Source organism: Trachurus japonicus, chromosome 15 (genome assembly GCF_045865225.1).
Source record: "Trachurus japonicus isolate A0001 chromosome 15, Traja_1.0".
NCBI lineage: Eukaryota > Metazoa > Chordata > Actinopteri > Carangiformes > Carangidae > Trachurus > Trachurus japonicus.
Window position 1 is genome coordinate 24,544,491 of NC_140921.1, and position 22,557 is coordinate 24,567,047.

Genomic DNA, 22,557 nt, shown 5'->3' on the forward strand with positions numbered 1-22,557 from the left:
TTCACCCCATCAGCCTTTCCCCGCTGATTTGGCTCCAAGCCCTTCATTGTGAGCCGAGAGAAGCGTGGAAATAACACGCGGATGAGGGGGGGAAGAAAAGCCCGCTTCTCATTTCTGCTCTAGTGGCTTCTTTAGGAGATGAAGTTATTGGATTTGTGTAAACTTTGATAAACGCTCTAGGGATGTTGTCACTCACTGATGTAAAATGTTTAAATTATTTGCTTTTTTTTTATACGCTCCAAATCTGCCTCCTTCACTGGAGCCTGTTCTCTCTCACACCCAGATCACATCCACTGAATCCACCTCCGAGACAAATTGCAACATGTTTACTTACAAACTGCAGCCATTAATTATAATAGGAAACTTATTATTACTTTTATATTTAATCTCCTGCCAATATGCACTTAAAAAGTAAAACACCGTGCAGATTGTTTAATGTGTTTTATTGATTGCAGAAGGAACTGCTTCATGTTTGAAGGGAAAAGCCTTGTGTTGGTCTAAGTAAGAGTTAGACAGTGTGAAAATAATTCCTTTGCTCTCTCTGAGATCAATATTTGCGTAGATGCTTAAAAGACTAAAAGAAGCAGAACTGGAAAACGTTGACAAGTAGCCTAAACAAAATGAAAAGCCTCCACTCGTGTCACACAGACCCAGAACATCTGATTCATCCACACGTGTGATGTAAACAGACCCTACACATGTTGAACAGTCTGTGCCCTCGAGTGTTCTCCTCGCATGTGTGAGTGTGTAATAATATTTTTCTAAGAGACGACAAGACTACAATTCTCTGAACCACTGACTTATTTTCACTCTATTAATATTTTGCCACGAAAGTGCAATCATCCGTTTAACCTGTGACAAGCAGCGCTCGGAGAAAAGAGAGGGAAGTTGGCCGCTCCAGTTAATTGTATTTATGAAATTCTTTTCATCTCGAGCCTCACCTCTTCCCCAAACTCATCATCGTCTCGCGTTTGCAGATTGAATGCGAGACTGTGTGTTGACGTTACAAATTTGAGTCCTATTTTTCGTCATGACAGACACTTCATTTCACTTGAGTGTGTGGAGTCTTTTTTTTTCTGTCTGATACCTCATCACAGCCCAGATGAAGAGTGAATGTATGTATGTGTGTGTGTGTGGTTCTTTATCATCAACAACTCTCTCACCGTGTGCCAAATATCAACTGATTATTAACTGGGGTTTTGTTTACACCTCATGTAAAATTCAGTTGTAAACATTGTTTGTACATTACCTGTTTCTTTTGTACATATACACTGCCTGTCCCAAAAAAAGAGTCACACACTCTAACATTTCATCGGGCCGCCTTTATCCAATCCAATCCAACTTTATTTGTTGAGCACTTTAAAGCATCCACCAAAGTGCTGTACAGGGTAATAAATAAAAGCATCAGAAATAAAGACACAAAATCTTACATAAGACATAACATTACATATAAAAACAAATCAAAGAATCTAAAAGGCATATAACATGGGTAAAATAATATAACATGGGTAAAATAATAGCCTTTATCTTTGATTACGGCATGCATGTGCTGCGTCATCGTTTCAATAAGCTTCTGCAATGTCACAACATTTATTTCCGTCCAGAGTTGCATTAATTTTTCAAAGATTCTCAATGGGGTTAAGGTCTGGACCATTGGACCATATTTCTTCCTTGAAGACGATGCTTCCCCACTATCCTTATAGTTTTTAATAATGCGTTGGCCAGTTCTTAACTCAATTTAGTAGTCTCAGTTATCTCCTTAGATGTTTTATTTGCCTTATGCATGCCAATAATTCAGTCAGGGTAAAATAAGTTGTTGCCAGCTGAACCATTATCATCCATGCAGTAATTATCCAATGGGAGGCTCTTACCTATTATCTTAGTTAAATCCAAGTGGTGACTTTTTTTTTGGACGGGCAGTGTATAACCTAAGCCTACATTCTGATTCACAAAGTGGGGTTCGGGGACCCCCAAGGGTCCTTGGGGGTGAAAAGGGGATACATTTGTTTTTACTTTAATTCCATTTATAAGTATCACAACGACAGAGTGTATGAATATTTAGGTCATTTGTTTCAAACGCCTCCTGTAAATACTCGACTCATTTCAACTCTTCATCTATAATTCAGCTTATTCCACCTGTTTCAGCTTCACTGTCACCAACTATTTTTACATTTACACTTTTCAACTGTTTATTCCCAGCAAGCCATTTCAACTTCTTTTGTTTATTTGCTGACTGGCCTGCGCTCTCATTTGAATCCTGTGGCGCCAGCAGCCTCCTGGTGGGCTGCAGCTTACTGTAAATACAATAAAGATCAGCATCACCTCACTTTGTCATCCTAGATATATTTAGCTTCCTGAATGTAGCACCATGTAACCTCTCCCCCATCCCCTGGGGTGCTTAGTTCTACTCCGAATGGTTTGTGCAGTGTGTCGCTTCATGGATCATGTGCCACTAATGAGGGCATGTGTAATAACAGCATCTTATTTTAGAGCAACAACAGCACACAGTATATTATGGATCAAATTAAAACGTACCTGTGGCTTCAAAGTGAAGATGCAGCAGATTGAGTTGAGGCAAAGCTGTCTGAGATCTTAGAAAGAGGAGCTTACAGTCTGCTGAGTGGCGTGCATCTGCATACTCATTCAAACAAACTCTCCTCACTGAGCATTACACGTTGCTGTCAATCAGCCACCTCATCTCCATCAACCCCCCCATCCCCCTTCCTCCTCCTCCTGTGTGCAGTAAAACGAGGAGGAAATCATTTATTCATGACACCCAGCATCCAAAACGAGTATTTCTGTCTGATTCTGATTCACAGGAATGAGGGGATATTATTAGACAAACAACTATGCCCTAATGGGGCAACATTTTCATTCCCAATCTGAAATCGCACCCACAGCTCGCTCACTCTCATTTCTATGCAGCTACACTTTCTCGGGCTGGTGAGGTTGTGTCTGTCACTTCTTTTCTTTCTTTTTTTTCTTCCTCCAAACATTTGCAGAACACAGCTGCGAAATGTGTGACATTGTGGCTCGGTTACAAGATGCATTCGGAAGAAGGTTCGGCTATTAGGCTGTGCAGATAATTACACGCGTCTTTGACAAAGTGATGCAACCACTGAGTGAATCATGGAGTTTCATAAGCTCACTTGACCCCTGCTGCAGCATCGTGGCAGATTTACTATGATACTATTTGCGAGAGATAATTAGCTCAGTCATTACCGAACCATTATTGACAATTATTCTGTCTTAAGAGGATCATGAATTAGCTCATCGGGGCTGGTGATGAGAATCTTGGAAACCACTCAGTCATCCGGTGTAACCTGATGAAACGCCATGAATACAGGAAATGTCATGATGTCATCGAAGTGAATCCAGTTGCCCTGAGTTCAACGTTCAAGGATCACTCCAGCAATTTATTCTTATACTCGCACAAAGTTGGAAGACAAATGTATTTTTTAAAATAACACGCAGCAGAGGATGACGCTTTTATGGGTCAGGCTCCAGAAACACTGGATCCTACATTTCCCATACTCTGACTTTTAAACAGACCATATCAGCAAAGCATCTCACATGATGAATAGTGCAAAAGTGTAAAATTGCTGGAGTGTCCCTTTAATCAGTTCCCAGTCAGAAGACATGAAGGACTCGGCGATCGCAGGTGGAGTCGAGTGAGTACTTTGTTATTCCTCTTTATCCCCGGTGGGACGAGAGGGCGCAGCGAGGTTTTTTACAGATACCTGAGTGTCGGCAGAATTATGCATGAGAACGTGTTGTTCTGCGAACACTGACATGAATCTGATAACCACACTGCAACGAATACTGTGAAGTGAATGGAGCTTTTCATGAAGCCCGGGCGTCAAATCGTATTAAAGGATGATACATTCTGATTTTCAACAAACGCTGTGAAAAGACAGAGAGAGAGCGATGAGCCAAGAGCATCCTAATGTCACCCATACCGGTGCACCACGTCTGGGACTGAAAACGCTCCCCGCCAAGTGTGCAGCTGTTTCGGAGCATCTAAGTGTATAAAGTTGTGACCTTATTTCATCAGCAGGAATGAACGGACAAAGCCAAGGACTATAACCTGTGGTTGTATCTGTAGACGTAGCTGAGAGCAAATTGGTGATTCTGCCCTTTAATACGTCTTTCCTGGAACATGGTTCAATACATAGACCAGTTAAAGTCACTGTGAAACCATGGAGGGGTTCTGCTGCTGGTTTTCTTCAGAGACTCTTGTAGATCAATAAAATGTCCTGCCATTTGCTCCAGTGGAGCGTCTCAGCATCCCTACAGTAAAGGACTGTGTTTCTTCTCACAGCTGTTGAGGTATAAATGTGTAAAACTGTACATCTGTCAAACAAGGTGCACCTGGAAAAAAATAAAAAAAACAGCAGCCAAAGAAAACTTTACCCAAGTAAGTACAGTTTTAAAAAATGTATGCGACTCTAGAGAGTGACGCTTCTGATCAGCAGCATCACAGAAATCAGTGAAGGTGTGTAAACACACACGTCTACTTCCATTCACAGCAATTTTTGTTGATGCCACGAGAATATTTATGAAATATCCACTGGAGTGCTACCAAGAAACACAAATGTGTAAAGCGCAGCCCAGCGATAAATAATCCAAAGCTTGCAGAGGATGAGGGAGACAGTGAGTGAGCCATGTCGCTCTTCACACAAAAGCTATTCTGTTTTGCTCTCAAACAGAACTCAGACACTGTGGGTGGAGAAAATCAATCTAGTCAACCTAGAGAGTGGGAGAGAAGAAATGAGAACCGTGAGAGGCTTTGATTATTGTGATGGACTTAAGTCAGCTCTGCAAAAGCCACTTCATACGTCTCTCGCTGTTTATCAAATCACAAATGCATTTGCATCGCATTTCCCTTGCACTTGTGGCTGCTTGGATGGAAAATTAGTAAAGGAACCGGTCCTGTAGATTTTCAAGAATTTGACATTTTGATGAATAGATGTGTTTTGAAAGGAAGCACAATTCAATCCAACAGACACACAATTAATTGAATTGCAGGCTGTCAAGAGCAGGAGCTTCAGTGAGTCAACAGGGCTGTCTGGGACAGATAGCCTCTGTCCGCAGGGCTGCGCCTCTTTTCAGCAGCTGAGGAAAAAACTCACAATGGTATTAACAGAAGCGGAAGATAATAACGGATTTAGATGACTGGTGCCCTGTATTTCAGACCAAAGTCGCTGTGAAAACGCCATCCACATCCATAGCAACCACCCTGTGAGTATTCAGTCAAGGTTCTTCAAGACAAAACACATGGCAGGCAATTCTGTAATAACTTGCATCAGCCTCGCCTCGCCTCGCCGCCTGTGCTGATCAGAATGCAGTTGCAAAAGTATCACACACAGCTCTGGTGCAATAGGAGCTGATGCTTTCATATACTGTGGACAATGATGACTCAATGTTTTGTGATGGTGGAGCCGTGCGTGCATGCGTCGGGTAAATTTGGAAGCGTGAGCCTCAATAAGACACCAGAGGTCCATAGCAGGAAGATGCAAGTTACTATAGTAAAAAAAAAACAAAACAAGAAAAATGAAAAGGCAGAAAAACTCACACACAAACAACTTTGTGTTAGTCACGTTTTGATTGTCAGTTACACCCGTGTGCTCAGTAGATGGTGCTGCTCATCCCTGGAGAAGAGAGTCCACCCCTCCCTAAATGTTACACATGTTCATTTCAAAACAACGACAGCCACGCCAGCTTTGCAACAGGCAGATGTAGAGATTTATTTCAGAAGTTAGTCAAGCCCACAGGTTATCAGTAAAGGTTTTTTTTATTCAATAACTCCCAAAAAGTTCAAAAGGGCAGCACAGCGTCCACCTCCAAATATCAAAACTGACTCAGCCAAATGAAATATTGTCAACATGACGAACTGGGCTGATTCTGAACCAGATGGAAACACCGTCTGCAACAAGCCGCAGCATCAACGCAGCTTTTCAGATACAAGTGAACATAAACAACGTAAGCTCTGCTTTGCATATAATACAAGCATGTTACGTAACAAGTGGACGAGTGAGTTGCAGAGGTCTCTTCTGCAGGATTGGCACTCTGGCAGCTTAATGATTAAGGATCCACAAATCACACATTGCACACTCGAGACAGACATCCACATCTTATTTTAAATAGGGACTTCAGAAATAACAGCCCTGGATAAAATAATACATTTCAACGTAGCGGCAAAACATGAAAAACAATTTGTATGCACCGTATCACACATCAAAAGGAAGGCTTTTAAGCTTTTTTGTTTTTTTTGCCATCTTGTTATTTTTCATTTTTCCGAAAACGCAAAGCTAAAACCAGAACTAATTTACATTTTCCACTCTGTTTTAATTGATTTCCTCCACTGACTGCACAGATACACCTGGATACAGGGATGTGTACTTTGTTTAAGCAACATTTGAAGGAAGCCATCCAGCACACAGAAGATAAAGGCGACGTTTGGAGCTGCTTTGCTGCATCACAGCTGCTGAACGCTGAAAGCTGTCTACCACAATTCAAGTATTCACGTTTAATGATGTATTGTGCCTCAAAGTGCTTTGTGAGAGTTACATGCAGTGTGCGTGTTATCCTTTTGAGGGAATGTGCACATCTGTACGTGTTGTGTGTAAAGCCTCAGTGTTAGTAAGAGTGTGCAGCTGGGTGAGCGGTGGATGAGGTCAGAGTTTTTGGATGGAGTGGGGCTCGGTGCTTGTTTCTGCTTTGGCCTCGGCCTTTATGTGCATTTCGCTGAGGAGTTTGATCAGGTTCTCCAGTTGAGGGTTTCCCCCCAAGCTCGTGATGAGACGGTAGGCCTCCGACTCTAGATCCCGAAGAGTCTGGCGAGTGTAGGCGAATGAGCCCGTCTTCTCCAAATAGTCCACACAGTATCGTTTGATGTCTACGTTCTCCGTGCGCTGCCTCAGGATGCTCTGCACCTGGGTGCTCTCCGGTCGTGACCATATGGCGTGAATGGTGACAAACGAGAACTTGCCTTCAGTCAGGTCCTCGCAGAAGCTTTTGTTCTCGTTGTACTCGAGACAACAGAGGTTGGCGTAGTCGTCTCGGATCTGGAAGAAGAGACCCAGTGTGTCCAGGAGGGGTTTCAGGTCCTGTTTCCAGTCGGAGAAGAGCTGCATCAGGCCCACGGCCAGGCCAAAGAGCCCGCCGGTTTTCTTCAGCACCATGTTGCGGTACTGCTCCTCGGTGGGACAGACGTAGTTGTCCCTCCAGTGAATGTCCAAGCCCTGGCCTCGGTGCAGCTCCAACAGCTGCCGGGTAAATACCTTCACGGCCTCGGGATGCTCCAAGGTCAACATTTTCTCCAAACCCAAGAAATAAACATAGTTGGCAGAGTTGATAACGGAGGGAATACCGTAGATGCTGTGGGCCACGGGGAAGCCTCGCCGCAGCTTGGAGCTGTCCTCAATGTCATCTATGAGCAAGCTGGCGTTGTGCAGCATCTCCGTCACCTCGATGATCACCTGAACATGACACAATGATAATGACATCAATTAATAAAAAGCTTTAAAGGCTGCATTTACTTACTTTACTACTATCACTGCCAGTGATGGGACTAATGGCGTTACTTATATGGTGCTACTTTTTTCAGTAACGAGTAGTGAAAAAAAGTTACGGTTTCTCCCGCTATTTCGCCGTTACTTCACTCAAGAAGTCCCATCACAAAATAAAATACACCCATTTAAGTGTATGTTATATACGCTTTTTTTCAGTCCATCAACTTGTCGGAAAAAAGCTGTTTATCTGGATCTAACCAACTCACTCGGTATTCCTCCGCACAGAATTCTGAGTGAGTTAGTTAGTTTCAGATAAACGGTTACAATTGGTTAGGGGGGGCATGTCCAAGTAATTTGACATATTTGAGCATTTTATAAAAAAAGAAACACAACAGTTACTTTTCCTGGTAATTAGTTACTTTTACAATTTCGAGAAAGTAACTAGTAACTATAATTAATTACCTTTTAAAAGTAACATGTCCAAATCACTGCCATGATTAGCAGTACTAGGGGGAAGAAACTTACTTCCCATTGTCATTAATTAGTGAGAGAGAAGCTAACAGGTTCTCAGGAGCTCTGTGTAAATTATGCATTACAACTTGCATACAGCAGAGGGTGCCATGTCTACACGCTTGTTCCACCAGTGGCTCCTCATCAGAAACAAACCAAGCACATGCTCAGTTCTATCTGCTTTGCTCTAAAACCCGTCTGTTGTGCCAGAGAGAGAGCAACGGTGGCTTGATGAGTTCAGAGGAAACGCAGTCACATGATGCCGCAGGGCCGAGTGCACTTTCACCTCCTCTGAAGACAGAATGACGAGGGCTGAGTGAGGACTTAACCTAAACCTACCGACAGACTGCAGCAGCTTTCATACAATACGAGCTATTATCAACCATGACACACATGTGCTGTTGTGGTGAGTCATGGGTATTGTGCAAAAAAAACATGTGGTAGAGATAGAGACTTTTCTTGCTCAACTAATGTCAGATCACTGCAGTAATCGTTCATCAGTGGAGCCCACAGCCGCTGTTTGCCATCTTAAAATCTGATAACCAAAAATGGCTTCGTCTCGGGCCCGTGTTTGACACAAAACAGCCGGGGGCAGCCATCAGGTGTCTGCTGTCCTGGGCTGGCAGCGCGGCCCTGCTGGAGTGGCTGTGCTGATTTAAAAGACAAGTGGTGTGGCCTGGTAATGAAAGGGGCTGGGGAGCACAAAGAGAGGCTCAGTGGGTCAGGCAGATGGCCAAGGCTGGGCTGGGTTGAGCAGTTCATCCGCCAAACACAACCTTTCCCTCGGCAGGGTCCCGACACTCGCTCACCCTGCAACCTCAGTGAGGCACTCACAAGAGAAAGGGGGGCGGGGGGGTGGGGGGGTTGTTGGCTACCATGAGTAGTGAGAAGGCGGGATATTATGTAGACAAAAACACAGTCTCGGGGTTTACAGGTTTACTGCAAAGAGACAAACAGTCACGCTTGTGAATTACAATTTCCTGCCGGGATAAGAAGAACAAGGGCACAATCAAGACAAGATTTGAAATTCACATCAACAACACTCTCAGATCACAGCAACACCTATCAAACCCAAACACAGGCTCCGGCAGCTTTCAAGCTTTTTTTTGGACTTTGTGTCTGGCTTCTCCAAGGAATCTAATTAGTCCGCCTGTTGCTGTATAATGCTGCTGTTTAAGTGCCGAGTGCCTTCACTGCTTCGCAAGACTTCATTGATTATCACCAGAGGTTATTGACACAGAAACTCTCTCTGTTTGCCAAAGCTACAATCAGTGATCCATTAAGAATGCAGAGACTCCTTCACAACAAACGAGTGCACTGAGTCCAATATAATGAGGGGAAACAACTCTGGAACAGACAAGTCAGTTATGTACGTGTATAAGCCTGTCTCAGTTAGACGGACCAGAGGAGAGTTTAACCGCCGCACACGCAAGCAAACACCAGAGTCAGGCGGGAAGACTGTTGTAGTCAGGCCAAGGGTTTAATACGTCCTCCCACGTGATCACACAGCACGCCTACTGGACTGTGTCATTCAAAACTGCTGTCTCATTCATCTCACAGAGCAGCTTCAGTGAGCAAATAAAACTAAACATGACAGATGTCCCACCACTTTTTGTAAACACTCAGGAAACCAGATCATAACCTTAATCTGGGATTTATGTTCTGGATGTGTTTTAAAAAAAAATGTCATTAGTTGATGCCCTGTTGATGTCCTCTTTATGCTTGTCAACTGTTGTGTACTGGCCAACACTGGATGGAGCTACTACCTAATTGACTAGCTGACATTATGGGGTTTTGTAGTGGAGACAGGTCAGTTCACTGAAAACAAACACCACCTGTGCTGTCAACATAAAAAAAACACATTTTAGGAAACAAAATATTAATATTTAGAGGGAAAAAAACAGAGGAGTCATTTCATACAACAAGGGTCGTGCATTTAACAAGTGTGTTTTCTGCTTAGACCAGGGGTCTTCAACGTTTTTCAGGCAAAGGGCCGCCAAACTGATGGAGAGATGGAGCAGGGACCCCCTATTATATTGTATAAAATTGTGTTTTATATTAAACTGGGCCTAGTGCCATGTATAAACAACATACCTTGTTATTGTGCATTAAATACTAAGCTATTCAAATAATACACAGGTTCATATATTCATGTTTTTATTTTAAACATCTACAGGTAGAGTGAGTAGCGGGGCCATCCCTCTGCCATTTATAAACAAACCTTGTTAACTGATACCAATGCCAATATCAACATTGTCTGTCAACTGCATGATTATCATGCAGACAAGCTTTTCAAATTGACGTTTTTATTTGGAACAAATGTGGAAACTAAAAGAAATACTACTACTCAACCAAAAAAATTCCACGACCCCCGTGCAGCACCTCCGCGGACCCCCCTTAAGACCTCTGGCTTAGACCATTATGAACTAACTAATGTGACATCAGGTTCACTACAACAGCTTAACAATTTTCCTGAGGGAAATCCAATACCATATAAATGTACTGTCTAGTTTGATTCAGCCTTTACTACAATACAATCTGCTACTGTCACAACTTCTTATCTGCTCCATGTGATGCTAATCCTCCACCACTTTACAGATTTGATGGCAGGAATTTGACCTTATTACACTGTCCAGCAGTTATGAGTTGCCACACATCATATTTAATTCGCCAGCCTGCCACCCTCATCCTAGTTATTTGCCCATGGAGGCAGCTACATTATAGTCTGACTCTGCAGCAGTCACTTTACAGCCTACAAGAAGCTCTGAGCTCCAGGCAGCAGATATTCAGATGAATGACACATGTTGTTAAAATAAAAGACAGAAGACAGTAAATAGAAGCTAACCTTTCCACATTGTCAGAGAGAACAAGAGGAAGACGGGCAGCTAAAGGTTGCAAGGCAACTGATGTCTACAGGGGAATTTCCCAAACCTCCACCTGCGCCGTACTACACAGCACAGTCAGGAGCACAATATGGGGCTTGATAAAAAATGCACAGCCAAATGAATGAGACAGTGTGCTACTGTCGCTGCCTCCATCTATCTGAAGGCATGGCTGTTTCCATGGCGGCGACTTCTTGGCAGCAGCGTGCTAATGATGATGAGAGGAGTGCTCTCAGTCTGCATGATGGGTTCAGCAGGAGTTTACAGAGCTGCTACGCAGAGGAGGAGAGGGGGGGCAGTTCTTTGATATGTGAGGTAGATTAAACCTCAACTACCTGCTGTACAATAACAAGGAAATTCTGTCTGAGGTGGAATTATCAGGAGAACAAAAGTAGATTTGGAAACAATCTACATATGAATGTAGGCAACAGAACGACATCAAAAACCGATCAGTCAAACTCCAGAGTAACGCGTCGTTGTAGCCTCAAGGAGCACATGCACTCCTGAATTGAAAATGTCAGCACTTGAGTGAAGACATGCAGCTACATGTAAAAAAAAAGCCACTCTGAATATCAAGCCTTTTTAATTTTGCAAACTGAATTTGCTTATTTGAATACATACAACCAACAGGGGGGCGGGTTGACTGCACTCTAGAAGAGAAAGTGACCAAAGCAAAGGGACTCTGAAATATTCAGGACAAAGGGAAACCTGTTGAACAGCGACCAAGACCTGACAGACACTGCACTTCACATGCTGCACTGTGAAAGTTATGTCCAGATAAATCTGGGAATCTTCATCAGTGGATAGGTCACTACTATGAAGTCACTACAATGCTAATGCAATCATGTAAGAAAAGGACAGTGGTAAGTGTCCTGTTCAATAACACCAATAAGTCTTGAACCGTTCACTTAAAATTAATATGGCTGAGAAAATGCAGTAAATTCATTCACCCTGTCCCTGTTATCTGTATAGGGGCTTCAATGTGTCTATTACAATGTAGTCAGGCAGCCTCCAAGAATATATTACACCATGGTAATAGATGAGTGGAGGTGTAGATCAGGTGAATCATACTAATCAGGAACGCAGGAAGCTGAGAAAGCAGTAGTCCCTCACTGGAGATTAATGTGCGTGCAGTATATCTTCAATACAAAATAAATAACCCCTGAATGCTTTCAAATGTTTCCTTGTCACTACAATTCCTCTGGTCCTGCTGGAATATAGTGTATAGTAAGACCATTAACTAACATCACCCATTTCATTTTAATGCATAAAGTAACTGGTTTTAAAAGCCACATATTGTATTAAGCAAGATTTCCTCATCTTTTAAAAAAAATGTATTACAAGTTCCTATATACCGTAAGCATCAAAGCGTTCACAGAAAATGCACACAGCCATTATTCAGAGACCACAAATATAATATATATGGCTCAATCAGATCGTTAAATAAAACACCAGAAAAGTGTAAAATGAGGCCTATAGACATCCCAATATCACAAAAAAAGACCATTATTCACTAAGAGGATCCATGATGTACTAATATATACTGTGACTATGGCACAAAATAACGCAGAGCTTTAAAGACTTGGTATCAAACTGAACATAGTTTTTAAGGACACCTGAATTCAGTTCTTTAACTTGCTTCAACTCCTTCCAGAAACACAACACCCCTGTCTCTCACCAGAAACGTATTTTAACAGAGACTATACCTTATACAAGCAGATTTCTTTGCACTGATGGGAGTATTGGCAGAGTCTATTGAAATAGATTCTTGTCCTTGACGTGGAAAAGGTAAATATTTAAAAGGAGAAAAAGCACCAAAGCAGGACATAGAAATTGATGACAATGAAGAATGTAGTGGATTACAGTTTTTCTCAATTGCTAAAACACTAAACCCTATTGTCTGAACCAAATTCTCAGTTGCTTGAACCCACTGATTGAATTCACTCTTTTGGCAAAACCATCAGCACTTTTCACCTGTTTAGACACAACTTACCAACACATTTTCATTGTGATGCACCTGTGTTGCATAATGCTGAGCACAGGTGGCAAAAGTCAAACACAACTAAAGCACAGGTTTCATCGGTTGAACACAACAACTCAAAATTGATCACACTTGTGTCCAATGATGTGAGGGAACATAGCCTACTATATAAGCCAGTTCAGGATGAAGTCCTGTGGTCTGACCCAGTACGGAGAAATGATGCTGTGGCTGAGTAATGCACTTCTCATTTGTATATTTTTGTACTTTATTTTTACGTAGGTTTACTGCATACAAGTGCTAAATGCACAAGATTTCTGTTTGTTTTTGTACTGTACAAGTGCTACGTGTAAAATGCACAGGATTTCTGTTTTTTGTACTTTTTTTTTAACACAGTACTATGTACAAGTGCTAAATGCACAGGTTTTTTGTTTTGCAACATGCATTTATGGAGGGAGAGGAGGAGGAGAGGAAGAGGAGAAGATGAGAGACGACAGGGTGAAGGAAGAGAGGTTGAGGGAAAGAGGGATGAACTGGGAAGAAAAAAGAAGAAGGAAGGAAAAGGGGATGAAATGGATGTGGGGAGGGAGGGAGGAGGGTGAAAGAAAGGGAAGGAGAGAAGTGCTAAATGCACAGGTTTTTTGTTTTGCAACATGCATTTAGCCTAGAGTGAACAATAAACATGTATTTCTACAGCTTCATGTCCTGAGCGTTGTGTTTTCTATTTTTCTAGGTAGTGTTTAGTGACTGCTCAGTAGTGTTTTTAATTTTGATTGACTCGGGGCACGATTTGACAACATAGTTCAGTTTTGGGCACAGATTGAACTGTTTTGATGTGAAAGTTTGGTTTTGCAAGAAGAGTCTGAGGTTTTGTGAATGTAGCTTGAAAATTGGGGTTTGTGTTCACAGTTTAGAGAAAAGGAGAGCAGCTTTCGAGAAATGTGTCTTAGCAATCGAAAAAACTGTAATTAAAGCCATACACACTGTAGCAGCAATATGTATTTATAGTGAGATTAGTTCATCTTCTCATTTATCTTTCTGCACCTGTTGTCAGGCAGATTCCTACACAAAACAATACAGTAATGAAAGCCTTTGATAATCTGACTTTACTGTGGCTCTGTTGTATAGTTCTTAGTTTTATTTTATTGTAGCCAATGACTGCATTGTCTGAGAGCACTGTTTCAACTTTCCCATTGTTTTACTTTGTTTTAACATAATCTTAAGAAATAGTCTTAATGATGTCAAATAAAATTATTATTCATGTGCAACATCCTTGAAATGAAATAGAAGATATAAGCTACCCTGTCAGAAAGGGCCTTTTCAAAACGGAGAATAAATAACAATAGAGTGTTCTGAATAGATCCACAGTGGGCAGGACGTCATCACTGTGATGCTTTGAATAACCACAAAACTAATGCTTTAGGATTTAAAAATACAAAATGCATTAGTGGCACAATTAGTGACTTTTTTGTCAATATAAAAAGACAAGCATTTTGACATTTCATTCAGTCTGAGGCTGCAATTTTATGTAAATTGATCCCTATTCTTATTCCAGTTTAATGGGTACTCCGTGTGCTGTTCTGGAGGTGGGGACAGCATCATTAAAATGGTGAAATACTGAAAAAACGCCACAACAGAAGAGGACCTGATCTGACACAGCTACACATCACTTCAACAAAACTCCTGAACCCCAAATCTTCTGATGTGCCGGCGTGTTCTCTAACAGCCACTCACAGAGCAACACCAGAGCTTTTTTAATCACTTACAATCATTTCTAAAAATTGTTTATCTTTTGACAGGATTTAAAGGAAATGGCACCACTAATGTTGGCAAACCCACATTGAATTACTGTCTAACAGCCCCCGAAGCACCATTTACACATAACTGCAAGTAAATTCAGTGTTTGAAATCATCAGTAGAAAAGATGCATTTTTATACATTGTAAATGAAACAAAGATAGAAAAGGCGACATATCTGTTGAACTTGCTATTCCACCTTTTTCATTCATTTGATTTGATCCTCAGCCACAGTGATGAATCATGGATGCTCTGAGCTAATACACTCAAGTTTTACATTTACATTCAGTTAGGAACAACTCATACTGACAAAACAGCCTGGCTAAATTACAAAATAAATTGCCTGCTTGGGGTGAGCATGGAATCATTTCACCTTGCTGTGCCCATCTGCAACAATAAACGCTGGACGGCTCTGACTCTGAGTGTTAGAGGCTTGAAATGGCAGATTTCTCACCTGCAGTTTGTCCTCTGGAACATTGAGCCAGTGGTTAAACGCCTGGGAGAGTTTTGTCCTCACCTGCTTTCCTGAGGGGAGAGTGGAAAGCAAAAGCTCAATCATTTTAATAATCACAGACATACATACTGTAATATGCAAATGAAAGGGGAAAAGATATTCTGCAATTGAATTGCATCCTCCACAGCAACGATTGTTGCAATATAAAAATCTATTCTGGCCTAAAGACATGGGTCTTCCTGTGTAAACATTACAGAGGAAAGTAAAAGTATTGCTTAAGCATGACAAAAACAGATTTAAGATCCTGGATGAATGACTAAAATACCTGTTGTAAGACTTTAAAATTATCATGTTTTATGAGCCTGAATGACACAACTACAGAGCTACAGAGGAAACATTATCACACTCTATGGACTTGTCCTATTTACCCAAATGAAATTGTGCTTTCAGGTCAGTCACTCTTCCACTGACAAAGGGTGACCAGTCAGAACTGAGTAAACAAATAAAGATGGTATCCTGACAGCGGCTATTAAAATTCCTTTCTACATATTAAATGTAATAATTCTATTTGTATTATTATTATCAGGTTTATTATTATTATCATGTTACAAATGATGCACTGAATTAACTTTCATTTCAAGCTCTTTAATTTCTCAGTATTATGTCTACATTACAGAGCTTTATCATTTTAGTAATTCAAGTAGTAAGTAATCACGTCATTCCACCATGACGTGGTCTGACTAACAGGGACTGAGCAACATGGATTTTGATGATCTCTCAGTTTCATATCTGTATGTCTTCACCTCTTCCTGCTCTCAAAGACTCACCTGGAAGTTGCAACAAGTACTTGTAAGGCTCCAGCAGAATTCGCTCACTGGCTGCCTCTGAGTCGCCCTCCATGGCTTCAAATTTACACAAATCTATACTGGACGACAAGGAACACAAAAAGTGTTGTTCGTCAGGGTGTGTACATCCTGTGTTTTCTAACCTCAATAACTAAATGTGGACCCCAGGAAGACTAGCGGTGCTCTGGAGCGCAGCTAATGGGGATCCAAACAAATAAAACAACTATTCACAACACTTTTCTGACTGGCTGACTACATTGTCAAAACATAAAGATCTGGGAGGCTATTTGTTTTGAAGATGTTTGATTTTTTTCAAATACCATTTGGCCTGTTTTTTGTGTTTATTTTAATTTTAAAATCACTTTAATTCAAATGGGGCAACAGACCATTTCATAGATAGTGTAAATCTATAATGGCATATCAGTTTCAAGCACCTGAAAGTTCAATGTGGGAATGAGGTAATAATACCACATGACATAATTTCTGTTCTGTTTGTCATTTAATTGTGGGAAATGTAAAATGCAAGAAAACTATTAAAAGAGCCAATTTAAAGTTCCTCTGCTACCAAAGATGGTTTTAAAAGGGTAAGAGTCAGCATCCATGTTGCATCTTCGAGGTGTGTGGTTTATTTATATTCTCATCAAAAAAATGACAACCCCACCACCTAAAGTAAATCAGATCATGTATCACCTACAATTTCACCTCAAATGAGATTACAGCTGACTCACTGAACTCATGTAGCCAGTCATCACTATGGCCTGTTATAAATAGTGGTCATTACTATCCGATGTTAAAAGGTTTGGTACAAAATTAACAAAAATAAAATCAGCAGTGTGTAATTCTAATTATTGCTGCATGTGGTGTGTTCATGTTACGCTCCTTGTATCTGTTACTTGGCAGGTCCACACATAAAGCTGGTCTTTAACAGATTGGGGGACGTAGTGTTGCAGAGTTGTTAAAGACGACAACAGTGTGTGAACATGACAAGAACAATGTCAGACTTGAAGGCCAGCTCAGTGTAACTGACATCAGATATAAAATGCTACTACACACTTTGCAGCATTGTAGACAAAATGTGCCCTCTTTGTGATTGTCCTTTAAATAACTGGGACAGAGGAAATGTGTGTGTAAAAAGGCTTTACATTAATGAGGCTAGATCATAACCTGGTGCACGATTGGACCACATGTGGTCAATGTGTGACTTTGAAAATTGTTGTCGAACTGCTGTAAACAACTGACATCATTGTGTCATATTTGCACTCCGCCTACTGTCAGCTGGATATCCATTTGATTCTCTACACTCATTCTCTGCACTCACAGTACATCTGAGGCCAACTCACAATAAAACTGTTCTCTTTAATGTGTTTTTCTGTTTTTGTTGTCAAACAACAATGAAACAGTGACTGAAACTACTTATTAACTTCCAGGCCATTTGTGTCTCACAGCCTCTGTCTGGATTAGAAACTGCTGCTCCACCTCTCTAGCACTCACAGACTAGACACAAAAGAGGGCATTATTGGCAACTCTCTTCTATGCCTCCAAGATTTGCCCAAAGAGTTGCTAGACATGTTGATTTTTTTTTTTTTTAAAGACAAAACAAACAAATCGTGTATCTTGTGTACTGGGTGCCTAATGCATGTGCAGAGCAATGAATGCTTGTGCATGATGACACATTAATCAAATGACAGTCACATTACCAGTGAATCACAGCCAACCGTCACCCATTACAAGGTTTGGTTGTCTATGGGAAGTGGTAGTTAATGACCGTAATGTCCACAATGACTTGACAAAGACTATCAGCCCAATAAATCCAGCAAACTGATAAATATGCCTATCAAACTTAATTTATGCTATGTTGTATGCATGCATGTATATATCATTAAACTATCAGACTGCCATGACGTTTCCTTGAGTTAGTGTTAAGAGACATTGATCCTTGTTAGGAAGTTGTTGAGTCATCCTTGCTTTCAAAAGCCATATAACCAACAGAGCCCTGCATTTGCACACTGGCAGCTTGGTGTGTAATATAAATCTACTTAGAAAAAGGAAATACAGTGTAAAAACACATTCCTATTTCTCAGTTCAATCACCTACATGTACACTTTGAAAAGCTATTACCCTAAGAACTAAAACACAACTACACTGCATACAAAACTGGGCGGGACAAGTTTTTGAAGAGTGAAGCTTCAAGTTTTCGAACGTCATGACTCGTGTGGACAATGTGCATCCCTTCAAGTACAGCCCTAGACGACAATAGAGATGAAGTTTGATTTAAGCTGACCCAAATTATAACACACAGATAATAAAGTTTTGAAAAATCACAATGCTTGTAATGTGACAAGCTGCCAGTTTCCTTCCTCTCCTTCCTTAACTCCACCCACCTTTGCCGCGGTATGTCGGTCCTGCGCTCCAGTTAGCCAGGCTGCTACTAAGCTAACATTCGCAGGCTAACAAAAACGCGCTTGTAAACCGCCGTGGACCATTTTTCTTCCTCTCTTTATCAAAATATCAACTCCCACATAAACGCTAGTTCACCGCGGCGCGCGATATTACTGTGATAACTACACTTTCACATCATTTTTAGGTCCCCGTATAAATGGCCAACTCACCGGATGCTATGCTAGGCTACAACGGTTTCAGCCGTTGACTGTACGGACACTTTTCAGCTCAGGCTAGTTTTGATGAGGCGCATATATATATGCTTCAGTTTCATTACAGAGCAGGCGCAGAGGAGGTGGGGAATCTAACATGGGTGCCTCGGACACTGTGTGTTGCAGATATATGCCATCACTGCCCGGTAAGGTCTCCCTACCTGTCTGGGAAACGGGAAACACACACGGCTCCGAGTTGTCGGTTCAGTCTGTGAAACATATCGAACACACCCTTGTGTCACACAGCTAGGGGGTTGTAGTTTTTTCTCTCGGTATTGTGACAACCACCCAGTAAGATTACTTCGTACACTTCATCCATAGATATTTTACTCCCATGTCAGCCAATCACATAGGGCGAAGATGTTGCTCTTGCTCTGTGCCAGCCAATGGGAGAGCGCGCCTTTGCGAGGGGCGGGGCTTCTCGGGCCGTCAATCATTCTGAGGAGGCGGGGAGAGGATCACAGAAAGAGCTAGGCTACAGAGGAGCTACTCAACAAGACAAACAGCAGCGCTCTGCGAAAACCACTTTTACCCATCCGCATCCAACATCAACCGGGGGCTAACGGACGACGTTAAAACCTGTCAGATTTCTCACATAAATGTTCCTATGGATTACTAATACACTTTCGTCGAAAAACAGAAGTGTTTCTCAACTTGACAGCATAGGTAAGCCTGCTTTTGTTCGGCAAAGCCATCGCTATTTTGAACATTTTTTCACTAGCTTGCTTCCCTGCTGCTACCAAGCCAACCTTGACGTTAGCTAACTTGTTAACTAAAGCTGTGGTGTGTTTAGGAGGATTTAGTGAAATGAATGAATTAGTCGGGTGTGCAGCAAAAAAAAAGCAGACGACCGAGAATAGGAAGAAAACTTGGTCAGCTCGATAACAAAGTTATGCTGTAGCCAGCCAAATTAAGCTGATGAGCACAGTGGAAGGTTATGCTACTCCTGGGCTGAATAGTTTGCAGCCTGCTGGACGAGCACCGGGGTGTTGTGTTGTTGAGCGGAGGACTCCTCCGAGAGGTGGTCGTCGAGCAGCGCCTGTCATGGTGCTCCCTAATAGCCATCAAAAGTGATATTACACGCAACCATTGGCGACCTGTGCATACACGGCTTGACATCGCTGCGGGATGTGATTTGTCGAGCAAGGACTAATCGGTGTAGTTTCAATCACAGGTAAACTGCATTGTCAGGCTTTTCTTTTGTGCCACCACCACCAGTATGATTAGCTCCTCTCTCGGTTGACTTGTCCAGTGTAACGTTAGTGTAGGCTGGAGCAGATGGGCCACCTTGTGCCAAGGAACTCACCCCGTTTGATCAGTTGTGGCATTGTAACCAGATGCGAGGTGGACTATTTTCCCTCTGCTGGAGATGACTTGTGTTATTCACTGTGTTGTGCGTGCGTGACCAGTATTTTGCACATTTCCGTAACAGGCATCACCCCCTCCCCTCCCATCCCTCCCTCCCTCCCTCGATGATGAACTGGCTGAGCAGGAATCATAACTGATGATGTTTAAATGGACTCAGTGCTTTAGTTAACCGCGGTGTCAGGCTTTAGCACCGGAGGAAAGACGTCCGAGGCTCGGGCTGTTTTGTGTGCATTATTGTTCCGTGGTGGTTGTGGTCAGTCACTCACTTGCAGCGGCTGGTCTGGCAAAATTGTCTGGGGCGGATGACATTGTATCCTCCGCGATCCTCCTTCGCTGCGACTAAAAAGAGCCACAAATGAGGGCTGCGACCTTGGCTAATCGTATAACAATAAAACCTTGTAGACATTAATGCGATGTCGCTGCGTTACAGGTCTTCATCTCAAGCTTGACCTTGTTGCGAACCGCTCCGTCGACTTGTTTCTTTGTCAGAGGCGAAACCTCACTCAGCGATATTACTCAGTGAACAGTCAGCGAAATGCCAGCCCAGTCGATGAAGAGAAACATTTTGTGTAGGAAGAAAGTGACTTTCAGTGTGGGGCTGCTGCTGCTGCTGCTGCACGACTCGATTTCTCACTTGGTTCAACTTAACGCTGTTACCACGCCACGGCTTTGATGTGCCATTCCTCTAAAGGTCTGCCTGGCTCGGTGTCTGTGCTGTCTGCCCCATTAGCTGTGTTTATTATCGCTCTGTTTTCTGCTGTCGAGTGCAGGACTCTCCGCAGAGAGCAGCGCACCGAGACAAGGGAGAGAAGCGAAAACGAAATTGAACAGTGTCGGAGCAGTTTTCCTGTAAAAAGAAAAAAAGGGGAAGGGAAACAACAAGGGCAGAACAAAAAAAAAACAAGAGCTTAGTCTCCGACAGGGGAATGGCTCTTACAGGGGCAGGTGAATTGTGACCACCGTTCCCGCAATTTCCAGTGTTTGTCCGCTGGAGTGTTTCTCCTTAGCCGACTGTCAGCTACAGAAATGGCGTCATCCTCTGCTGTAGTGTTGCTATAGTCAGTGCAGTGCAGACAGCAGGCACACCACGCTGCCGTAGCTACTATACTGAACCGGGCCCCGTGTGGGGTTTTTACAGGGGTCTAGCACACTTCACCCTGCTCAACTGCTACATTACCCGTGCATTTGTTCAGCCCGAGAGAGGAAGTCGTCTCCCTCTGGCCAGCGACTAGTTACTTTGTGTTTGCTCGCCCTCCGTAGCCACAAGCCAAGTCTGGCTGCTGAGTCTGACTGACTGACTACAGTACTCTGACTGGGCATTACATAAACGGCTTTGAGAGGCTCTGCGATGAGAGTGATCAGCCTGCCACGGGTTACTTTACATCAGCAATGTTGTTGGGAATGTGGCTCGGAAAGCTCGAGCACACATACCATTAGCCCTTTGTAATAGTTTGTGATCATTTAAGTAAATGGTCGTTAAACTTTTCTTAAATCGGGGAAGCTGCAGCTGTGGAGGAAACCCGCAATCCTTGAAAGGAGATCTGATCATGTGTGTGTGTGTGTTTTTTTAATGCAAAGTAAAGAGTGCATCTGCCGCCCAGCCTTTTTCACAGCATCCAGCAGTGTAGCAGAAGTGATGTCATCATAACATAAACGTGTTTTGTTGTGGCAGACTGAAGTTGGCACTGTCTGTGATGCCTAACAGCTTCTTCAACCTCTGTTTTCAGCCTCTGCTTCGTTACACTGGTCACCTAGAGGACTCATTGAGAGATGAAGGTATGTTCATTCATTTTTTTCCCCGTCTTGCATGTGTTTCAAAGCCACGGGAAACTCAGTCACTCCTTCTCTGCTGTTGCTGCTGTTGCATCTGCATTTCCAGTCTTAGCTCATTTCCATCTAACCCCTGTATAAACACGCCTCATCCTGACAAATCAAACATAAATGTTGAATGTAATATCAATAATTTACATGCAGGGGTTCATCCTTTTGTTCTCATGAATAAGGCTAATGTGAACTTGTACTAAATGTCAATTTTGATCCGTTCAAACACAGGGAGGCAAGTGTCTTGGACATAAGCCAAAGTAATAGGTTCATTTCTTAAGCATGATATTGAGTTTCCAGTGCCTTTGATGTATTTGCAGACCCTGTTTGAGAACTGTAATTTTCATGTAATGCTTTTTAGTTTATTCTGTGTTATTGAATCATACGCTGTGGACACGCTGGACACGTTATAGGCTATGTACCGTATATAAAATGTGACTTAAATTGCCTGCTTTCATTCAGAGCATCTAGCATGGTATAAGTGTGGTTTATTGTAATGTATAAATGAGAAGCAAAATTTACAAAAGGTTCAAAAGCCCTTGCGCAGATCTATAGACCCATTCAATTTGTAAAAGTCACAGCTATCATATTTCTTGGGAAATAGGCTGTGATGCAAACTGTTTATTCATTTTTCCTAGTTTCATTGGATCATAGTGTAACTGTTGCTGTTCCTGCAGGCTGTTGTGTCTTGATTTGTTGCCGTATAAGCCGCACATAGAGTATTTACTTTGTAAAGTT

The 22,557-nt window shown here is 42.2% G+C and overlaps 2 protein-coding genes across 9 annotated transcripts in view; one reads left to right on the top strand and one right to left on the bottom strand.

The window, feature by feature from the left end:
• Positions 1-5,775: 5,775 nt before the first annotated feature.
• On the bottom strand, positions 5,776-18,926 carry ggps1 (geranylgeranyl diphosphate synthase 1). Of its 4 annotated transcripts, none has more exons than XM_085800701.1 (4): positions 18,792-18,926; positions 15,962-16,059; positions 15,135-15,205; positions 5,776-7,481 (listed from the first exon to the last, which is right to left on the bottom strand). In XM_085800701.1, exons 1-4 carry the CDS (start codon positions 18,848-18,850, stop codon positions 6,678-6,680), a joined length of 1,032 nt encoding a protein of 343 aa, XP_085656827.1. In that variant the 5' UTR covers positions 18,851-18,926; the 3' UTR covers positions 5,776-6,677. The 4 variants fall into 4 exon arrangements, with proteins under 4 accessions (XP_085656827.1, XP_085656830.1, XP_085656829.1 ...); XM_085800704.1 differs by having other exon boundaries at positions 15,962-16,054; positions 18,792-18,879; XM_085800703.1 differs by having other exon boundaries at positions 15,962-16,054; positions 18,361-18,834.
• A 57-nt stretch (positions 18,927-18,983) lies between these two features.
• The window catches only part of arid4b (AT-rich interaction domain 4B), a 42,705-nt gene continuing 39,131 nt past the window's right edge, over positions 18,984-22,557 (top strand). For 4 of the 5 annotated variants that reach the window (XM_085800696.1, XM_085800699.1, XM_085800700.1 and 1 more), the window contains exons 1-2: positions 19,076-19,296; positions 21,726-21,774. In XM_085800696.1, the coding sequence (XP_085656822.1) occupies positions 21,769-21,774 (6 nt within the window). In that variant the 5' untranslated portion in view covers positions 19,076-19,296; positions 21,726-21,768. Of the gene's footprint in view, positions 19,297-21,725; positions 21,775-22,557 lie in introns of all 5 variants that reach the window. The other variant, XM_085800698.1, reaches the window with a different exon arrangement.